Source organism: Nerophis ophidion, linkage group LG01 (genome assembly GCF_033978795.1).
Source record: "Nerophis ophidion isolate RoL-2023_Sa linkage group LG01, RoL_Noph_v1.0, whole genome shotgun sequence".
Classification (NCBI taxonomy): domain Eukaryota; kingdom Metazoa; phylum Chordata; class Actinopteri; order Syngnathiformes; family Syngnathidae; genus Nerophis; species Nerophis ophidion.
The window spans coordinates 17227823-17244428 of record NC_084611.1 but is presented as its reverse complement, the minus strand read 5'-3'; the positions used below and the strand labels follow the sequence as shown (position 1 = coordinate 17244428).

General features: G+C 29.7%; 1 protein-coding gene across 1 annotated transcript in view; it reads left to right on the top strand.

The window, feature by feature from the left end:
- Nucleotides 1–16606, top strand: part of adgrv1 (adhesion G protein-coupled receptor V1) — a 469843-nt gene that overhangs the window by 170583 nt on the left and 282654 nt on the right. Inside the window, exons 27-31 of the mRNA XM_061897509.1 lie at nucleotides 1978–2058; nucleotides 5796–5935; nucleotides 8949–9314; nucleotides 9373–9616; nucleotides 16453–16606. The exon at nucleotides 16453–16606 is cut by the window's right edge and continues 62 nt beyond it. Of these exons, the coding sequence (XP_061753493.1) occupies nucleotides 1978–2058; nucleotides 5796–5935; nucleotides 8949–9314; nucleotides 9373–9616; nucleotides 16453–16606 (985 nt within the window). The remainder of the gene's footprint in view (nucleotides 1–1977; nucleotides 2059–5795; nucleotides 5936–8948; nucleotides 9315–9372; nucleotides 9617–16452) is intronic.

Genomic DNA, 16606 nt, shown 5'->3' with positions numbered 1-16606 from the left:
ATTAGTATATTTGCTTTTTGCGGGGATTATTTTGTAGATATACACCAGCCATATTTTGGTACTTGATGCATGCTAACATTAGCATGCTAGCATTTTTAACACATTGTTAGGTACGCATATCAGAATAATACATTGTGGTACTTGACGAATGATAGCTCTTAGCATGTTAACATTAGTATATTTGCTTTTTGCGGGGATTAGTTTTTAGGTATACACCAGCCATATTTTGGTACTTGATCCATGCTAACATTAGCATGCTAGTATTTTTTAACAAATTGTTAGGTAAAATCCTCAGAGTAATTAATAGGGGTACTTGACAAATGATACCTGTCAGCATGTTAACATTAGAATGAGAGGTTGTTGTTTTTTTAGATTATTTTGTTGGTGTACACCAGCCATGTTTTGCTACTTAATGCATGCTAACATGAGCATGCTAGCATATTTAACATATTTTTAGGTACACACCTCAAAGTAATATATTGTGGTAGTAGACGAATGATACCCGTTAGTATGTTAACATTAGTATGATTGCTTTTTGGGGGGGATTATTTTGTAGGTATACACAGCCATATTTTGGTACTTGATGCATGCTAACATGACCATGCTAGCATTTTTAACACATTTTGAGGTACACACCTCAAAGTAATGCATTTTGGTACTAACATGTTACAGTTAGTGCATTAGCAAGCTAATATTAACATGCTAGCTTTTTTAGAATAATTTCACTGGTATTTTTTACCTAAAAAATATAGTGGGTGCGGCTTCCATACCGGTGCGCTCTGTAGTGTCAAATATCTTGCTACTTGACGAATGACACCTGTTAGAGTGCTAGCTTTTTTAAGCTAATTTGGAGGCATACACCTCAGTCATATTAACATTAGCGTGCTAGAATTTCAAACACCTTAGAATAATATATTTTATTACTTGACACACATTTTACTGTTAGCATTTTAGCATGCAAAAATTAGCATGCTAGCTTTTTAAAAATATAATTTAGCAGGTATAGCGTCATATCTATTAATATTTCACTAATACCCACTGTAAGCATGCTATTGTTAGCATGTTGTCATAGTGCTGTTAGCGTGCTAGCTTTTTAGCAAATTTTGCTCATATTTTTTGTTACTTGACGCTACCTGGCCAGCGTGCTAACTGTTTGCATTTCAGTTTGGCTTTGGCTCTTTAGCGTTCACTTGAAATTTCGACTAAAATTGTATTTTCTGGTTCGTTAAAAAAAAAAAAAAGAATATTTAACTGATTTTACAGGTGAAAAACTACCAAAATGGCCCACTCATCCTTTGATTGGAAAAAGATTTGGGCACCCCTGGTGTAATGAAATTACCGTATTTCCTCGAATTGCCGTAGGGCATATGGTATGCGCATTCCTTGAATTACTGCCGGTCAAACTTAGCGCATGCTAAGTATTACCGCCTGGTCAAACTCGTGACGTCACGAGTGACACTTCCCCTGTCATCATTTTCAAAATGGAGGAGGCTGATTTCAATACCGGTAAATTGAAATTGCAAAAAGGGAAGAAGATTAAGAGCTATTCAGTAGGATTTAAGGTCCAAGCTTACATCACACTCAAATTTTTACTGCATGCCTTTGGTAAGTGCCGGAGTGAGAAGAGGTTTTAAGATAATTAGCGCATGCTTACTTTTACCGCATGCCTTTGGGAAGCGCGGGAGTGAGAAGAGGTTTTAAATTAATTAACGCCCCGGCGGCAATTCAAAGAAATATGGTAAGTTTAATAGACATTTTTAGATGTATTGTTTCCCGATGCTAAACTCCTGCTTGTGTGCGACCTACCATCTGGCAGAAACCTTGCTCTGTTTTTGTCCCTTGTCTGTCTCTGTGAGCGGCCTCCTTCCCTATCAACAACCACTTTCATGCCTTTTTGTGATATCTTATCTCCTGGTCTGACGTCCTGCTGTGAATCTTCCCCTTCCTCATGTGTGATCCTGACTTGTGATCCACCAGTGGATCACTTTCTGCATGTTGAGGAAAGTGGTAGTGGCGAGAGTGACTCTGATTTCCTGCCTTCATCCTTTTTCCACCATGGTAAGTGTCTATCTGTCTACTAGAGAGCCACCGATATGTTTTTTTCAGGGCCGATACCGATTATTAGTCGTCAAGGAGGCCGATAACCGATATTTTAAGCCGATATTTATTTGCAGTAAAAGTTATATAAACTTAAATACATAATCAGAGACTTAATAAGTCCTATTTGTCAAGCATTTTACACAGTTTTTTTTTAGTATGTAATTAATTATTGATTTCATGATTTAATAATTTTCACAATTTAAGTCTTATTTTTCAAGCATTTTACACTGTTTGAATTTTTCACGATTGAATTCTTATTTTTTCACGATTTTTCACGATTTAATTTTTTTTTTCAGGGCCGATACGAATATCGACTATTAGTCATAAAAGAGGCCCCATCCATCCATCCATTTTCTACCGCTTATTCCCTTTCGGGGTCGCGGGGGGCGCTGGCAGGCCGATAACAGATATTTAAAGCCAATATTAATTTGCAGTAAAAGTTATATAAACATAAATATATAGTCAGAGACTTAATTTGTCATATTTGTCAAACATTTTACACAAAGTGTTTTTTTAAGCATTTAATTATTGATTTCATGATTTAATCATTTTTCACGATTTAAGTCCTATTGGTCAAGTATTTTACATGAAGTCTGGATTTTTAGCATTGAATAAATTATCGATTTCGTGATTTAATCATTTTCATGATTTAAGTACTATTTGTCAAGCATTTTACACAAAGTTTGAATTGTTCACGATTGAATTCTTATTTTTTCACGATTTTTCACAACTTAATTCGTATTTTTTTCTTGATTTTTTTTTCCAGGGCCGATGCCAGTACCGATTACAAGTCATCAAAGAGGCCGATAACTGATATTTAAAGCCGATATTCTTTTGCAGTAAAAGTTATATAAACATAAATATATAATCAGAAACTTAATTAGTCTTATTTCTCAAACATTTTACACAAAGTGTGTTTTTCAGCATTTAATTAATTATTGATTTCATGATTTAATCATTTTTCACGATTTAAGTCCTATTGGTCAAGTATTTTACATGAAGTCTGGATTTTTAGCATTGAATAAATTATCGATTTCGTGATTTAATCATTTTCATGATTTAAGTACTATTTGTCAAGCATTTTACACAAAGTTTGAATTGTTCACGATTGAATTCTTATTTTTTCACGATTTTTCACAACTTAATTCGTATTTTTTTCTTGATTTTTTTTTCCAGGGCCGATGCCAGTACCGATTACAAGTCATCAAAGAGGCCGATAACTGATATTTAAAGCCGATATTCTTTTGCAGTAAAAGTTATATAAACATAAATATATAATCAGAAACTTAATTAGTCTTATTTCTCAAACATTTTACACAAAGTGTGTTTTTCAGCATTTAATTAATTATTGATTTCATGATTTAATCATTTTTCACGATTTAAGTCCTATTGGTCAAGTATTTTACACAAAGTTTGGATTTTTAGCATTTAATTAATCATTGATTTCATGATTTAATCATTTTCACGATTTAAGTCTTATTTTTCAAGCATTTTACACAAAGTTTGAATTATTCACGATTTAATTCTTATTTTTTCACGATTTTTCACAACTTAATTACTATTTTTTTCTTGATTTTTTTTTTTCAGGGCCGATACCAGTACCGATTATTAGTCGTCAATGAGGCCGATAACCGATATTTAAAGCCAATATTCATTTGCAGTAAAAGTTATATAAACATGAATATATAATCAGAGACATAATTAGTCCTATTTGTCAAGCATTTTACACAAAGTGTGTTTTTTTAGCATTTAATTTATTATAGATTTCATGATTTAATAATTTTCCACGATTCAAGCCTGTTGGTCAAACATTTTACACAATGTTTGAATTTTTCACAATTTAATTCTTATTTTTTCACGATTTTTCACGATTTGATTTTTTTTTTTTTCAGGGTCGATACCAATACCGATTATTAGTCGTCAAAGAGGTCGATAACAGATATTTTAAGCTGATTTTCATTTGCAGTAAAAGTTATATAAACATAAATATATAATCAGAGACTTAATTAGTCCTATTTGTCAAGCATTTTACACAAAGTGTTTTTTTAGTATTTAATTAATTATTGATTTCATGATTCAATCATTTTTCACGATTTAAGTCCTGTTGGTCAAGCATTTTACACAAAGTTTGGATTTTTCAAGATTGAATTCTTATTTTTTCACGATTTTTCCCGATTTAATTCTTTTTTTTTCAGGGCCGATACCAATACCGATTATTAATCATCAAAGAGGCCGATAACCGATATTTTAAGCCGATATTCATTTGCAGTAAAAGTTATATAAACATAAATATATAATCAGAGACCTAATTAGTCCTATTTGTCAAACATTTTACACAAAGTGTGTTTTTTTTAGCATTTAATAATGATTGATTTCGTGATTTAATCATTTTTCATGATTTAAGTCCTATTGGTCAAGTAGGTTCCCCTCTACCCCAACATTGATAAACCACAGAAACTGTATGTATATATATATATATATATATATATATATATATATATATATATATATATATATATATGTACTGTATATATATATACTGTATAAATATATATATATACATATATATATATATGTACTGTATAAATATATATATATATATACATATATATATAAATATACATATGTATATATATATATATGTATATTTATACATATATATATGTATATATATATATATTTATACAGTACATATATATATACAGTATATTAGGGTTGCGACTCTGGGTGTCCCACGATTCGATTCAATATCGATTCTTGGGGTCACGATTCGATTATGTATCGTTTTTTTTTTTCTCGATTCAACGCGATTCTGGATTCAAAAACGATATTTTTCCGATTCAAAACGATTCTGTATTCATTCAATTAATAGGATTTCAGCAGGATCTACCCCAGTCTGCTGACATGCTAGCAGAGTAGTATATTTTTTTTTAAAAAGCTTTTATAATTGTAAAGGACAATGTTTTATCAACTGATTGCGGTAATGTAAATTTTTTTTAACTATTAAACGAACCAAAAATATGACTTATTTTATCTTTGTGAAAACATTGGACACAGTGTGTTTTCAAGCTTATGAGATGTAATGCAAGTGTAAGCCACTGTGACACTTTATTTTTATTTTTATAAATGTCTAATGATAATGTCAATGAGGGATTTTTAATCACTGCTATGCTGATATTATAATTAATATTGATACTGTTGTTGATAATATTCATTTTTGTTTCACTACTTTTGGTTTGTTCTGTGTCGTGTTTGTGTCTCCTCTCAATTGCTCTGTTTATTGCAGTTCTGAGCGTTGCTGGGTCAGGTTTGGTTTTGGAATTGGATTGCATTGTTATGGTTTTTGGGTTGTGCATTGTTTTTTGGGTTGATAAAAAAAAATAATAATAATAAAAAGAAAATAGATTTAAAAAAAAAAATGAGAATTGTTTCTGAATAGCGCAACATGAGAATCGTGATTCGTATTCGAATCTATTTTTTCCCACACCCCTAATATATATATAAATATATAAATATATATATATATATATATATATATATATATATATATATATATATATATATATATATATATATATATATATATATACAGTATATATATATATATTTATCATGTTCCCTGATTAATGCACCAAAGTAGAATGTTAAAGGAGAAGTAAAAAGTCTCTGTATTTTTGATTTGTTCCATTGCACAGCCAGCTTGGGAGCTGCATCCCGCATCACAGTCACCATCGCCGCCTCGGACGATGCCCACGGAGTGTTTGACTTCAGCCCCGACTCGCTGTCCGTTCATGGGACAGAACCTGAAGATGGACACAGCTCTGTGGTTCTACAGGTCAGATAAGTAGTCTCACAAAAAGTTGGAAAAAAAGGAAACTCACAGATTGCAAGTTGAATGGGTTTTTGAGCCATGTAGCTGAGGGAAATATAATGCTGGTTAATACAATCACTGGTGGTAAGCAGGCTCTTTCTAGTGGTAATCATTTAAACAAATACAATTATGTTTAGAAACATGTAAAAACAAATGCACAAACGCACATCCAATAAATAAAGGTTTGCTGGAATAACATTCAATTAAAAATGTTATTTGTGGCGCTTGCAAAGCAAACATTTTGTTAATCTATTTTGATTAACTCCATATCATTAAGTTTTGCACACGGAGGATCTCATGGGACAAAGTTAAATAAATGTTTTAATATTTATTAAATGTGTCATTAATTAATGATAATTGGGATTAAACACATACATATTTAATTAAATGTGACTGTACTTTATTTAGATTTAGTACATTCATTTAATCATTTAAACATTTAATTATTGATTTCATGATTTAATCATTTTTCACGACTTAATTGTTTTTTTTCTTGATTTTTTTGTCTTTTTTTTAACTTTCTTAATTTGCTTAATTATTGATCTCATGATTAAATAATTTTTCACGATTTAATTGTTTTTTTTTTTCTTTATCCATCCATCCATTTTCTACCGCTTGTCCCTTTCGGTTTGGCGGGGGTGCTGGAGCCTATCTCAGCTGCATTTGGGCGGATGGCGGGGATTTCTTTATTTATTTAATAATTTGTTTGATTAATGATACATTGATGTAATTACTTATTTTTACATGTAATTATTAAATAATTTAATTGAGCATTGATTTATCAATTTCATGAATTATTGAATCATTTAATATATTTTTAACACAATCAAGTACATAATTGAATATTTATGTAATTTTGGCATTGATTCATCTAATTGTGTCCCACTTGACCCCTATACAGAGATATTTTGATAATTATTAAAAACATACCAAATGAGCCAAAATTACATAAATATTCAATTATGTACCTGATTGTGTTAAAAATATATTAACTGATTCAATAATTCATGAAATTTATAAATCAATGCTTAATTCAATTATTTAATAATTACATGTAATTTTACATTAATGACACATTAAATAACACATTTATGTATTTATTTCAAATTATCATTAATTAATTATCCCTGTGATGAGGTGGCGACTTGTCCAGGGTGTACGCCGCCTTCCGCACGAATGCAGCTGAGATAGGTTCCAGCACCACCGTCCACCCCGAAAGGGACAAGTGGTAGAAAATGGATGGATAGTTGAATATTTAATTACCCATTTTAGTAATTATTAATAAATATGTATTAACTTATTTTAATACTGTTTTTATTCATGCGGAGTGAAAAACTTTCTGTCACCTGTAAGGGATGTTTTGATAATAATTAAAAAAATATACCAAATGGAAAAAAATGATAAGTAAATATTCAAATATTTACTCGAATGTGTCATTATTTAATTAAATTATTAATACATGTATTAGATCACGTAACATTTAATTAAAGGATTCCATAATTAAATGTAATTTAAATGAAAAACATTTGCAACACATTTAATAACACGTTTGCATTTATTTCCAATTATAAATAATTATTGACCGATTTTAGCAATTATTCAAATGTGTATTTATGCATATTATTTATATTACTAATCATGGGGTGTGAAAAAGTGTCTGTTTTCTATAAGGAAGAGAGATGTGTTGATAATAATTGAAAATATGCCAAATAAGAAAGAGTGTATAAAAAAAAAAAAATTTAAATATTGACTTAAATGTGTCATGTAAGTCATTAATGAATTATATGATTAAATAATTCATTAAATATCTAATACATTGAATACATTGATGACACATTTAATACATCATATTTTTTCCAATTATAATAATTGTGAATTATAATATTTAATGACACATTTGGATATTTTTTAAAAGATGTATTTTTTTCTATTATTTTTGTTTCAATTCATGGGGCGTGAAAACGTTTCTGTCACTCATAAGATATATTTTAAAAAATTAAAAACATACCAAATGGGAATAAATGAAATATTTGAATATGTACTTGAATGTGTAATTATTTAATTAAATGATTAATACATTTAATACTCATGAAATATTTAATTCAATGATTAGTTAAAGGATTCCATAATTAAAATTGACATTAAATAAATTCACGACACATTTAATAACCCATTTTTGTATTTATTTCCCATTATAGTTAATCAATGACCGAATTTAAAATGTGTATTTATTTAAATTACTATTCATGGGGTGTGAAAAAAGTGTCTAAGAGATATATTGATAATAATTGAAAATATACCAATTGGGAAATAATGTATACATACGTAAATATTTAAATATTCACTTAAATGTGTCATTCACGAGTTAAATGATTAAATGATTCATTAAATCCTGAAATATTTAAATCATTGATTAATTAAATAATTCAAAAATTAACTGTAATTTTACAGTAAATAAATTGATGACGCATTTGATAAATCATGTGTATTTCCAACAAAATAATTAAGAATTATAATATTTAATGACACATTTTAATAATTTTAAAGATGTATTTGTTTCTACTGTTTATGTTTCAATTTATGGGGCGTGAAAAGGTTTCAAGTGGATGTGAGAGAAAACAATTGCTTGTTATTTTTATTGGATAGTAGTCTGTTTATTTCAATTGTTAGTTTTTCCTTTATTACCTTTTGTGTCATTTATTTTACCCCATATTTGTTCCCACAACCGCACCTTAAGTGAGAGTCTTTAATCGCGTTACATGCAGATATAATGACAATAAAGTGTATTCTATTCCATTCTATATGAAGGCAATACTGCCCTCTAGTGGCTGTGAGCACAACAAGCAACAGAGTCAGAGTATTGATGTTGCTGCAATGACAAAATAACGACTCACGACGCTGGGTGGTCATTTTATTAGAACAACACATTCCCACCCATCTTCTGAAGTTTTGTTCCTCATCTTGCAACGTCATCCAGGTGGATCGGTCCTTTGGCGACCTCTCTAACGTCACGGTCTACTGGGAGGCCGACCCCAGCTCCGGAGGAGAACTCCTCAACCGGTTTGGAAACGTCACCTTTGCCGTCGGTCAGACATCGGAGAACATCGTGGTCTCCGTGGCCCAGGACGAAGTTCCTGAGTTGGACGAGAGCTTCGCCGTTTCCTTGGTTAACGTGTCCCACGGTCGTCTGGGCGCCAGGACCCGTGCGATTCTGACCGTGCTGGCCAGTGACCACCCTTACGGCGTTTTTGTCTTCTCCAACGACACAAGGCCCGTTCGACTGCCTGAAGGCGACTCGGTCGTTGGTCTCAGCATCCTGCGAAAGAAAGGCCTAACGGGACAGGTGGGTCTGTAGTCCTTTTTCCTGACTTCTTCCGGACTCATTCTTTGGTTTTGTCCAGGTGCGGGTCACGTACAGGACACTTAGGGAAACAGATCCAGCACCGTACCGGACATCAGGGGTGGGTCGAGCCACCGAAGGGCGAGACTTTGCTCCGCTCTTCGAGTCGGTGGTGTTCTTGGCGAACCAGAGTGAAGCCAATATTGCTGTTCGAGTGTTTGATGACGAGGACCCGGAGAGAGACGAGTCCGTCTTCGTGCAGTTGATTGGCGTTCAGCTCGTCCAAGGAGGGCAGGAGAGGCTGGGTAAGAACACATTTCATCTTTGTAATTTTTTTTCATATTAGAGCTCTCCTCTAGTTTAAACCCATGAAATCTGAAAGGCTCTCTGTTAAAAAACATATATTTTTTTTAAAAGTATTTTTTGAAGTGTCAAAAAGTAAAAAAAAAATGTTTGTGAAAAAGTCAGAATTTTTTTTGTAAGTTTCAAAAAATCGGATTTTTTTTGTTTGAAAAGTCTGAATTTTTTGTTAGTGTCAAAAAGTCAGAATTTTTTGTAAGTGTCAAAAAAGTCAGAATTTGTACTAAGTGTTAAAAAGTCTGATTTTTTTTCTAAGTGTCAAAAAATCAAAACATGTTTTGTCAAATATTATTTTTTGTCAAAAAGTCTGAATTTTTTGTAAGTGTCAAAAAGTCTGAATTTGTTGTAAGTGTCAGAAGGTCTGAATTTTTTTGTCAAAAAGTCTGAATTTTTTGTGAGTGTCAAAAAGTCAGATTTTTTTGTGAAAAACTCTGAAATTTGTGTTAGTGTCGAGAAGTCCGAATTTTTTGTAAGTGTTAAAAAGTCTGAATTTTTTCTAAGTGTCAAAAAGTCGATTTTTTTTGTCAAAAAGTCTGAATTTTTTCTAAGTGTCAAAAAGTCAGAATTTGTTCTAAGTGTTAAAAAGTCAGAATTTTTTTTGTAAGTGACAAAAAGTCAAATTTTTTGCAAGTGTCAAAAAGTCGAAACATTTTTTGTCAAATAATATTTTTTGTCAAAAAGTCAGAATTTTTTTTAATCATCAAAAACTCTGAATTTTTTGTAAGTGTCAAAAGGTCTGAATTTTTTTTTGTCAAAAAGCCGGAATTTTTTGAAAGTATCAAAAAGTCCGATTTTTTGGTGAAAAACCCTGAAATTTGTGTTAGTGTCAAAAAGTCAGAATTTTTTGTAAGTGTTAAACAGTCTGAATTTTTTCCAAGTGTCAAAAAGTCAATTTTTTTGGTCAAAAAGTCAGAATTTGTTCTAAGTGTTAAAAAGTCTGATTTTTTTTCCAAGTGTCAAAAAATCAAAACATGTTTTGTCAAATATTATTTTTTGTCAAAAAGTCTGAATTTTTTGTAAGTGTCAAAAAGTCTGAATTTGTTGTAAGTGTCAGAAGGTCTGAATTTTTTGGTCAAAAAGTCTGAATTTTTTGTAAGTGTCAAAAAGTCAGATTTTTTGTGAAAAACTCTGAAATTTGTGTTAGTGTCGAGAAGTCCGAATTTTTTGTAAGTGTTAAAAAGTCTGAATTTTTTCCAAGTGTCAAAAAGTCGATTTTTTTTTGTCAAAAAGTCTGAATTTTTTTCTAAGTGTCAAAAAGTCAGAATTTGTTCTAAGTGTTAAAAAGTCAGAATTTTTTTTGTAAGTGACAAAAAGCAAAATTTTTTGTAAGTGTCAAAAAGTCGAAACATTTTTTGTCAAATAATATTTTTTGTCAAAAAGTCAGAATTTTTTGTAATTGTCAAAAACTGAATTTTTTGTAAGTGTCAAAACGTCTGAATTTTTTTTTGTAAAAAAGTCTGAATTTTTTGTTAGTATCAAAAAGTCAGATTTTTTTGTGAAAAACTGAAATTTTTTCTAAGTGTCAAAAAGTCAGAATTTGTTCTAAGTGTTAAAAAGTCAGAATTTTTTTGGTAAGTGACAAAAAGTCAAATTTTTTGTAAGTGTCAAAAAGTCGAAACATTTTTTGTCAAATAATATTTTTTGTCAAAAAGTCTGAATTTTTTGTAATTGTCAAAAACAGAATTTTTTGTAAGTGTCAAAACGTCTGAATTTTTTTTTGTCAAAGTCTGAATTTTTTGTAAGTATCAAAAAGTCAGATTTTTTTGTGAAAAACTGAAATTTGTAAGTGTTAAAAAGTCTGAATTTTTTCTAAGTGTCAAAAAGTTGATTTTTTTTGTCAAAAAGTCAGATTTTTTTCTAAGTGTTAAAAAGTCTGAATTTTTTTCTAAGTGTCAAAAAATCAAATCATTTTTTGTCAAATATTATTTTTTGTCAAAAAGTCAGAATTTTTTGTAAGTGTCAAAAAGTCTGAATTTGTTGTAAGTGTCAGAAGGTCTGAATTTTTTTGTCAAAAAGTCTGAATTTTTTGTAAGTGTCAAAAAGTCAGATTTTTTTTGTGAAAAACTCTGAAATTTGTGTTAGTGTCGAGAAGTCAGAATTTTTTGTAAGTGTTAAAAAGTATGAATTTTTTCTAAGTGTCGAAAAATCGATTTTTTTTGTCAAAAAGTCTGAATTTTTTCTAAGTCTCAAAAAGTCAGAATTTGTTCTAAGTGTTAAAAAGTCCCCAAAAAATGTGTAAGTGACAAAAAGTCAAATTTGTAAGTGTCAAAAAGTCGAAACATTTTTTGTCAAATAATATTTTTTGTCAAAAAGTCAGAATTTTTTGTAATTGTCAAAACTCTGAATTTTTTGTAAGTGTCAAAAGGTCTGAATTTTTTTTTCGTCAAAAAGTCTGAATTTTTTGTAAGTGTCAAAAAGTCAGATTTTTTGGTGAAAAACTCTGAAATTTGTGTTAGTGTCAAAAAGTCAGAATTTTTTGTAAGTGTTAAAAAGTCAGACTTTTTTTCAAGTGTCAAAAGGTCGATTTTTTTTGTCAAAAAGTCAGAATTTGTTCTAAGTGTTAAAAAGTCTGAATTTTTTTCTAAGTGTCAAAAAATCAAAACATTTTTTGTCAAATATTATTTTTTGTCAAAAAGTCGGAATTTTTTGTAAGTGTCAAAAAGTCTGAATTTGTTGTAAGTGTCAGAAGGTCTGAATTTTTTGGTCAAAAAGTCTGAATTTTTTGTAAGTGTCAAAAAGTCAGATTTTTTGTGAAAAACTCTGAAATTTGTGTTAGTGTCGAGAAGTCCGAATTTTTTGTAAGTGTTAAAAAGTCTGAATTTTTTCCAAGTGTCAAAAAGTCGATTTTTTTTTGTCAAAAAGTCTGAATTTTTTTCTAAATGTCAAAAAGTCAGAATTTGTTCTAAGTGTTAAAAAGTCAGAATTTTTTTTGTAAGTGACAAAAAGTCAAATTTTTTGTAAGTGTCAAAAAGTCGAAACATTTTTTGTCAAATAATATTTTTTGTCAAAAAGTCAGAATTTTTTGTAATTGTCAAAAACTGAATTTTTTGTAAGTGTCAAAACGTCTGAATTTTTTTTGTCAAAAAGTCTGAATTTTTTGTAAGTATCAAAAAGTCAGATTTTTTTGTGAAAAACTGAAATTTTTTCTAAGTGTCAAAAAGTCAGAATTTGTTCTAAGTGTTAAAAAGTCAGAATTTTTTTTGTAAGTGACAAAAAGTCAAATTTTTTGTAAGTGTCAAAAAGTCGAAACATTTTTTGTCAAATAATATTTTTTGTCAAAAAGTCTGAATTTTTTGTAATTGTCAAAAACAGAATTTTTTGTAAGTGTCAAAACGTCTGAATTTTTTTTTGTCAAAAAGTCTGAATTTTTTGTAAGTATCAAAAAGTCAGATTTTTTTGTGAAAAACTGAAATTTGTGTTAGTGTCAAAAAGTCTGAATTTTTTGTAAGTGTTAAAAAGTCTGAATTTTTTCTAAGTGTCAAAAAGTTGATTTTTTTTGTCAAAAAGTCAGATTTTTTTCTAAGTGTTAAAAAGTCTGAATTTTTTTCTAAGTGTCAAAAAATCAAATCATTTTTTGTCAAATATTATTTTTTGTCAAAAAGTCAGAATTTTTTGTAAGTGTCAAAAAGTCTGAATTTGTTGTAAGTGTCAGAAGGTCTGAATTTTTTTGTCAAAAAGTCTGAATTTTTTGTAAGTGTCAAAAAGTCAGATTTTTTTTGTGAAAAACTCTGAAATTTGTGTTAGTGTCGAGAAGTCAGAATTTTTTGTAAGTGTTAAAAAGTATGAATTTTTTCCAAGTGTCGAAAAATCGATTTTTTTTGTCAAAAAGTCTGAATTTTTCCTAAGTCTCAAAAAGTCAGAATTTGTTCTAAGTGTTAAAAAGTCCCCAAAAAATGTGTAAGTGACAAAAAGTCAAATTTGTAAGTGTCAAAAAGTCGAAACATTTTTTGTCAAATAATATTTTTTGTCAAAAAGTCAGAATTTTTTGTAATTGTCAAAAACTCTGAATTTTTTGTAAGTGTCAAAAGGTCTGAATTTTTTTTTCGTCAAAAAGTCTGAATTTTTTGTAAGTGTCAAAAAGTCAGATTTTTTGGTGAAAAACTCTGAAATTTGTGTTAGTGTCAAAAAGTCAGAATTTTTTGTAAGTGTTAAAAAGTCAGACTTTTTTTCAAGTGTCAAAAGGTCGATTTTTTTTGTCAAAAAGTCAGAATTTGTTCTAAGTGTTAAAAAGTCTGAATTTTTTTCTAAGTGTCAAAAAATCAAAACATTTTTTGTCAAATATTATTTTTTGTCAAAAAGTCGGAATTTTTTGTAAGTGTCAAAAAGTCTGAATTTTTTGTAAGTGTCAGAAGGTCTGAATTTTTTTGTCAAAGTCTGAATTTTTTGTAAGTGTCAAAAAGTCAGATTTTTTGTGTGAAAAACTCTGAAATTTGTGTTAGTGTCAAGAAGTCAGAATTTTTTGTAAGTGTCAAAAAGTCAGAATTTGTTCTAAGTGTTAAAAAGTCAGAATTTTTTTTGTAAGTGACAAAAAGTCAAATTTTTTGTAAGTGTCAAAAAGTCGAAACATTTTTTGTCAAATAATATTTTTTGTCAAAAAGTCTGAATTTTTTGTAATTGTCAAAAACTCTGAATTTTTTGTCCCAAAAGGTCTGAATTTTTTTTTGTCAAAAAGTCTGAATTTTTTGTAAGTGTCAAAAAGTCAGATTTTTTGGTGAAAAACTGGAATTTGTGTTAGTGTCAAAAAGTCAGAATTTTTTGTAAGTGTTAAAAAGTCAGACTTTTTTCCAAGTGTCAAAAGGTCGATTTTTTTTGCCAAAAAGTCAGAATTTTTTGTAAGGGTCAAAAAGTCAGAATTTGTTCTAAGTGTTAAAAAGTCAGAATTTTTTTTCTAAGTGTCAAAAAATCAAAAAAAAATTAGTCAAATATTATTTTTTGTCAAAAAGTCTGAATTTTTTGTAAGTGTCAAAAAGTCCGATTTTTTAGTGAAAAACTCAGAAATTTGTGTTAGTGTCAAGAAGTCAGAATTTTTTGTAAGTGTTAAAAAGTCTGAATTTTTTCCAAGTGTTAAAAAGTCAGATTTTTTTTGTCAAAAAGTCAGAATTTTTTCTAAGTTTTAAAAAGTCAGATTTTTTTTGTAAGTGTCAAAAAGTCTAAACATTTTTTGTCAAATAATATTTTTTGTCAAAAAGTCTGAATTTTTTGTAATTGTCAAAAACTCTGAATTTTTTGTAAGTGTCAAAAGGTCTGAATTTTTTTTTGTCAAAAAGTCAGAATTTTTTGTAAGTGTCAGAAAGTCAGATTTTTTGGTGAAAAACTCTGAAATTTGTGTTAGTGTCAAAAAGTCGGAATTTTTTGGAAGTGTCAAAAAGTCAATTTTTTTGGGCAAAAAGTCTGAATTTTTTCTAAGTGTCAAAAAGTCAGAATTTGTTCTAAGTGTTAAAAAGTCTGCATATATATATATATATATATATATATATATATATATATATATATATATATATATATATATATATATATATATATATATATATATAGAGTAGGGCAAAAAAGTATTTAGTCAGCCTCCAATTGTGCAAGTTCTCCCACTTAAAATGATGACAGAGGTCTGTAATTTTCATCATAGGTACACTTCAACTGTGAGAGACAGAATGTGGAAAAAAAAATCCAGGATTCACATTGTAGGAATTTTAAAGAATCTATTTGTAAATTATGGTGGAAAATAAGTATTTGGTCAACCATTCAAAGCTCTCACTGATGGAAGGAGGTTTTGGCTCAAAATCTCACGATACATGGCCCCATTCATTCTTTCCTTAACACGGATCAATCGTCCTGTCCCCTTAGCAGAAAAACAGCCCCAAAGCATGATGTTTCCACCCCCATGCTTCACAGTAGATATGGTGTTTTTGGGATACAACTCTGTATTCTTCTTCCTCCAAACACGACGAGTTGAGTTTATACCAAAAAATTATATTTTGGTTTCATCTGACCACATGACATTCTCCCAATCCTCTGCTGTATCATCCATGTATCCATTTTGGTATAAACTCAACTCGTCGTGTTTGGAGGAAGAAGAATACTGAGTTGCATCCCAAGAACACCACACCTACTGTGAAGCATGGGGGTGGAAACATCATGCTTTGGGGCTGTTTTTCTGCTAAGGGGACAGGACGATTAATGAATAGGGCCATGTATCGTGAGATTTTGAGCCAAAACCTCCTTCCATCAGTGAGAGCTTTGAATGGTTGACCCAATACGTATTTTCCACCATAATTTACGAATAAATTCTTAAAAATTCCTCCAATGTGAATTCCTGGATTTTTTTTTCACATTCTGTCTCTCACAGTTGAAGTGTACCTATGATGAAAATTACAGACCTCTGTCATTATTTTAAGTGGGAGAACTTGCACAATCGGTGGCTGACTAAATACTTTTTTGCCCCACTATATATATATATATATATATATATATATATATATATATATATGTATATATATATATTTTTTATTTATTTATTTTTTTTTTTATGCTCTTTTTTGTAAGAAAACTTAGTTTTTTATATAGCAAACACACAAAATATGCAATATTTTTCCAAAAGATATTTCAAAGTGGAACATTTGTTAATAATCCTCAATTCATAACAACATTGATTTTAATGTATTAATATTTTTCGAACAATGGCAGTTTCAAAGATATTGCACTAAAGTTCTCGTTGTTAAAATGTTAAAACAAAGTCATATAACGAAATGTTTAAAAAAACTTTTTTTTTTTTTTTTTTTGCCAGTTTCCAACTCCCCCTCTCTCGGGGCTGCCACGGACATTGTCGCCCAGGTGATAATCGAGGCGAGCGATGACGCTTTTGGTGTCCTCCAACTGTCAGCTGCAGCTGTCAGCGTGGCTGAAGACTACGTCGGGCCGATTATAAACGTCACACGCGT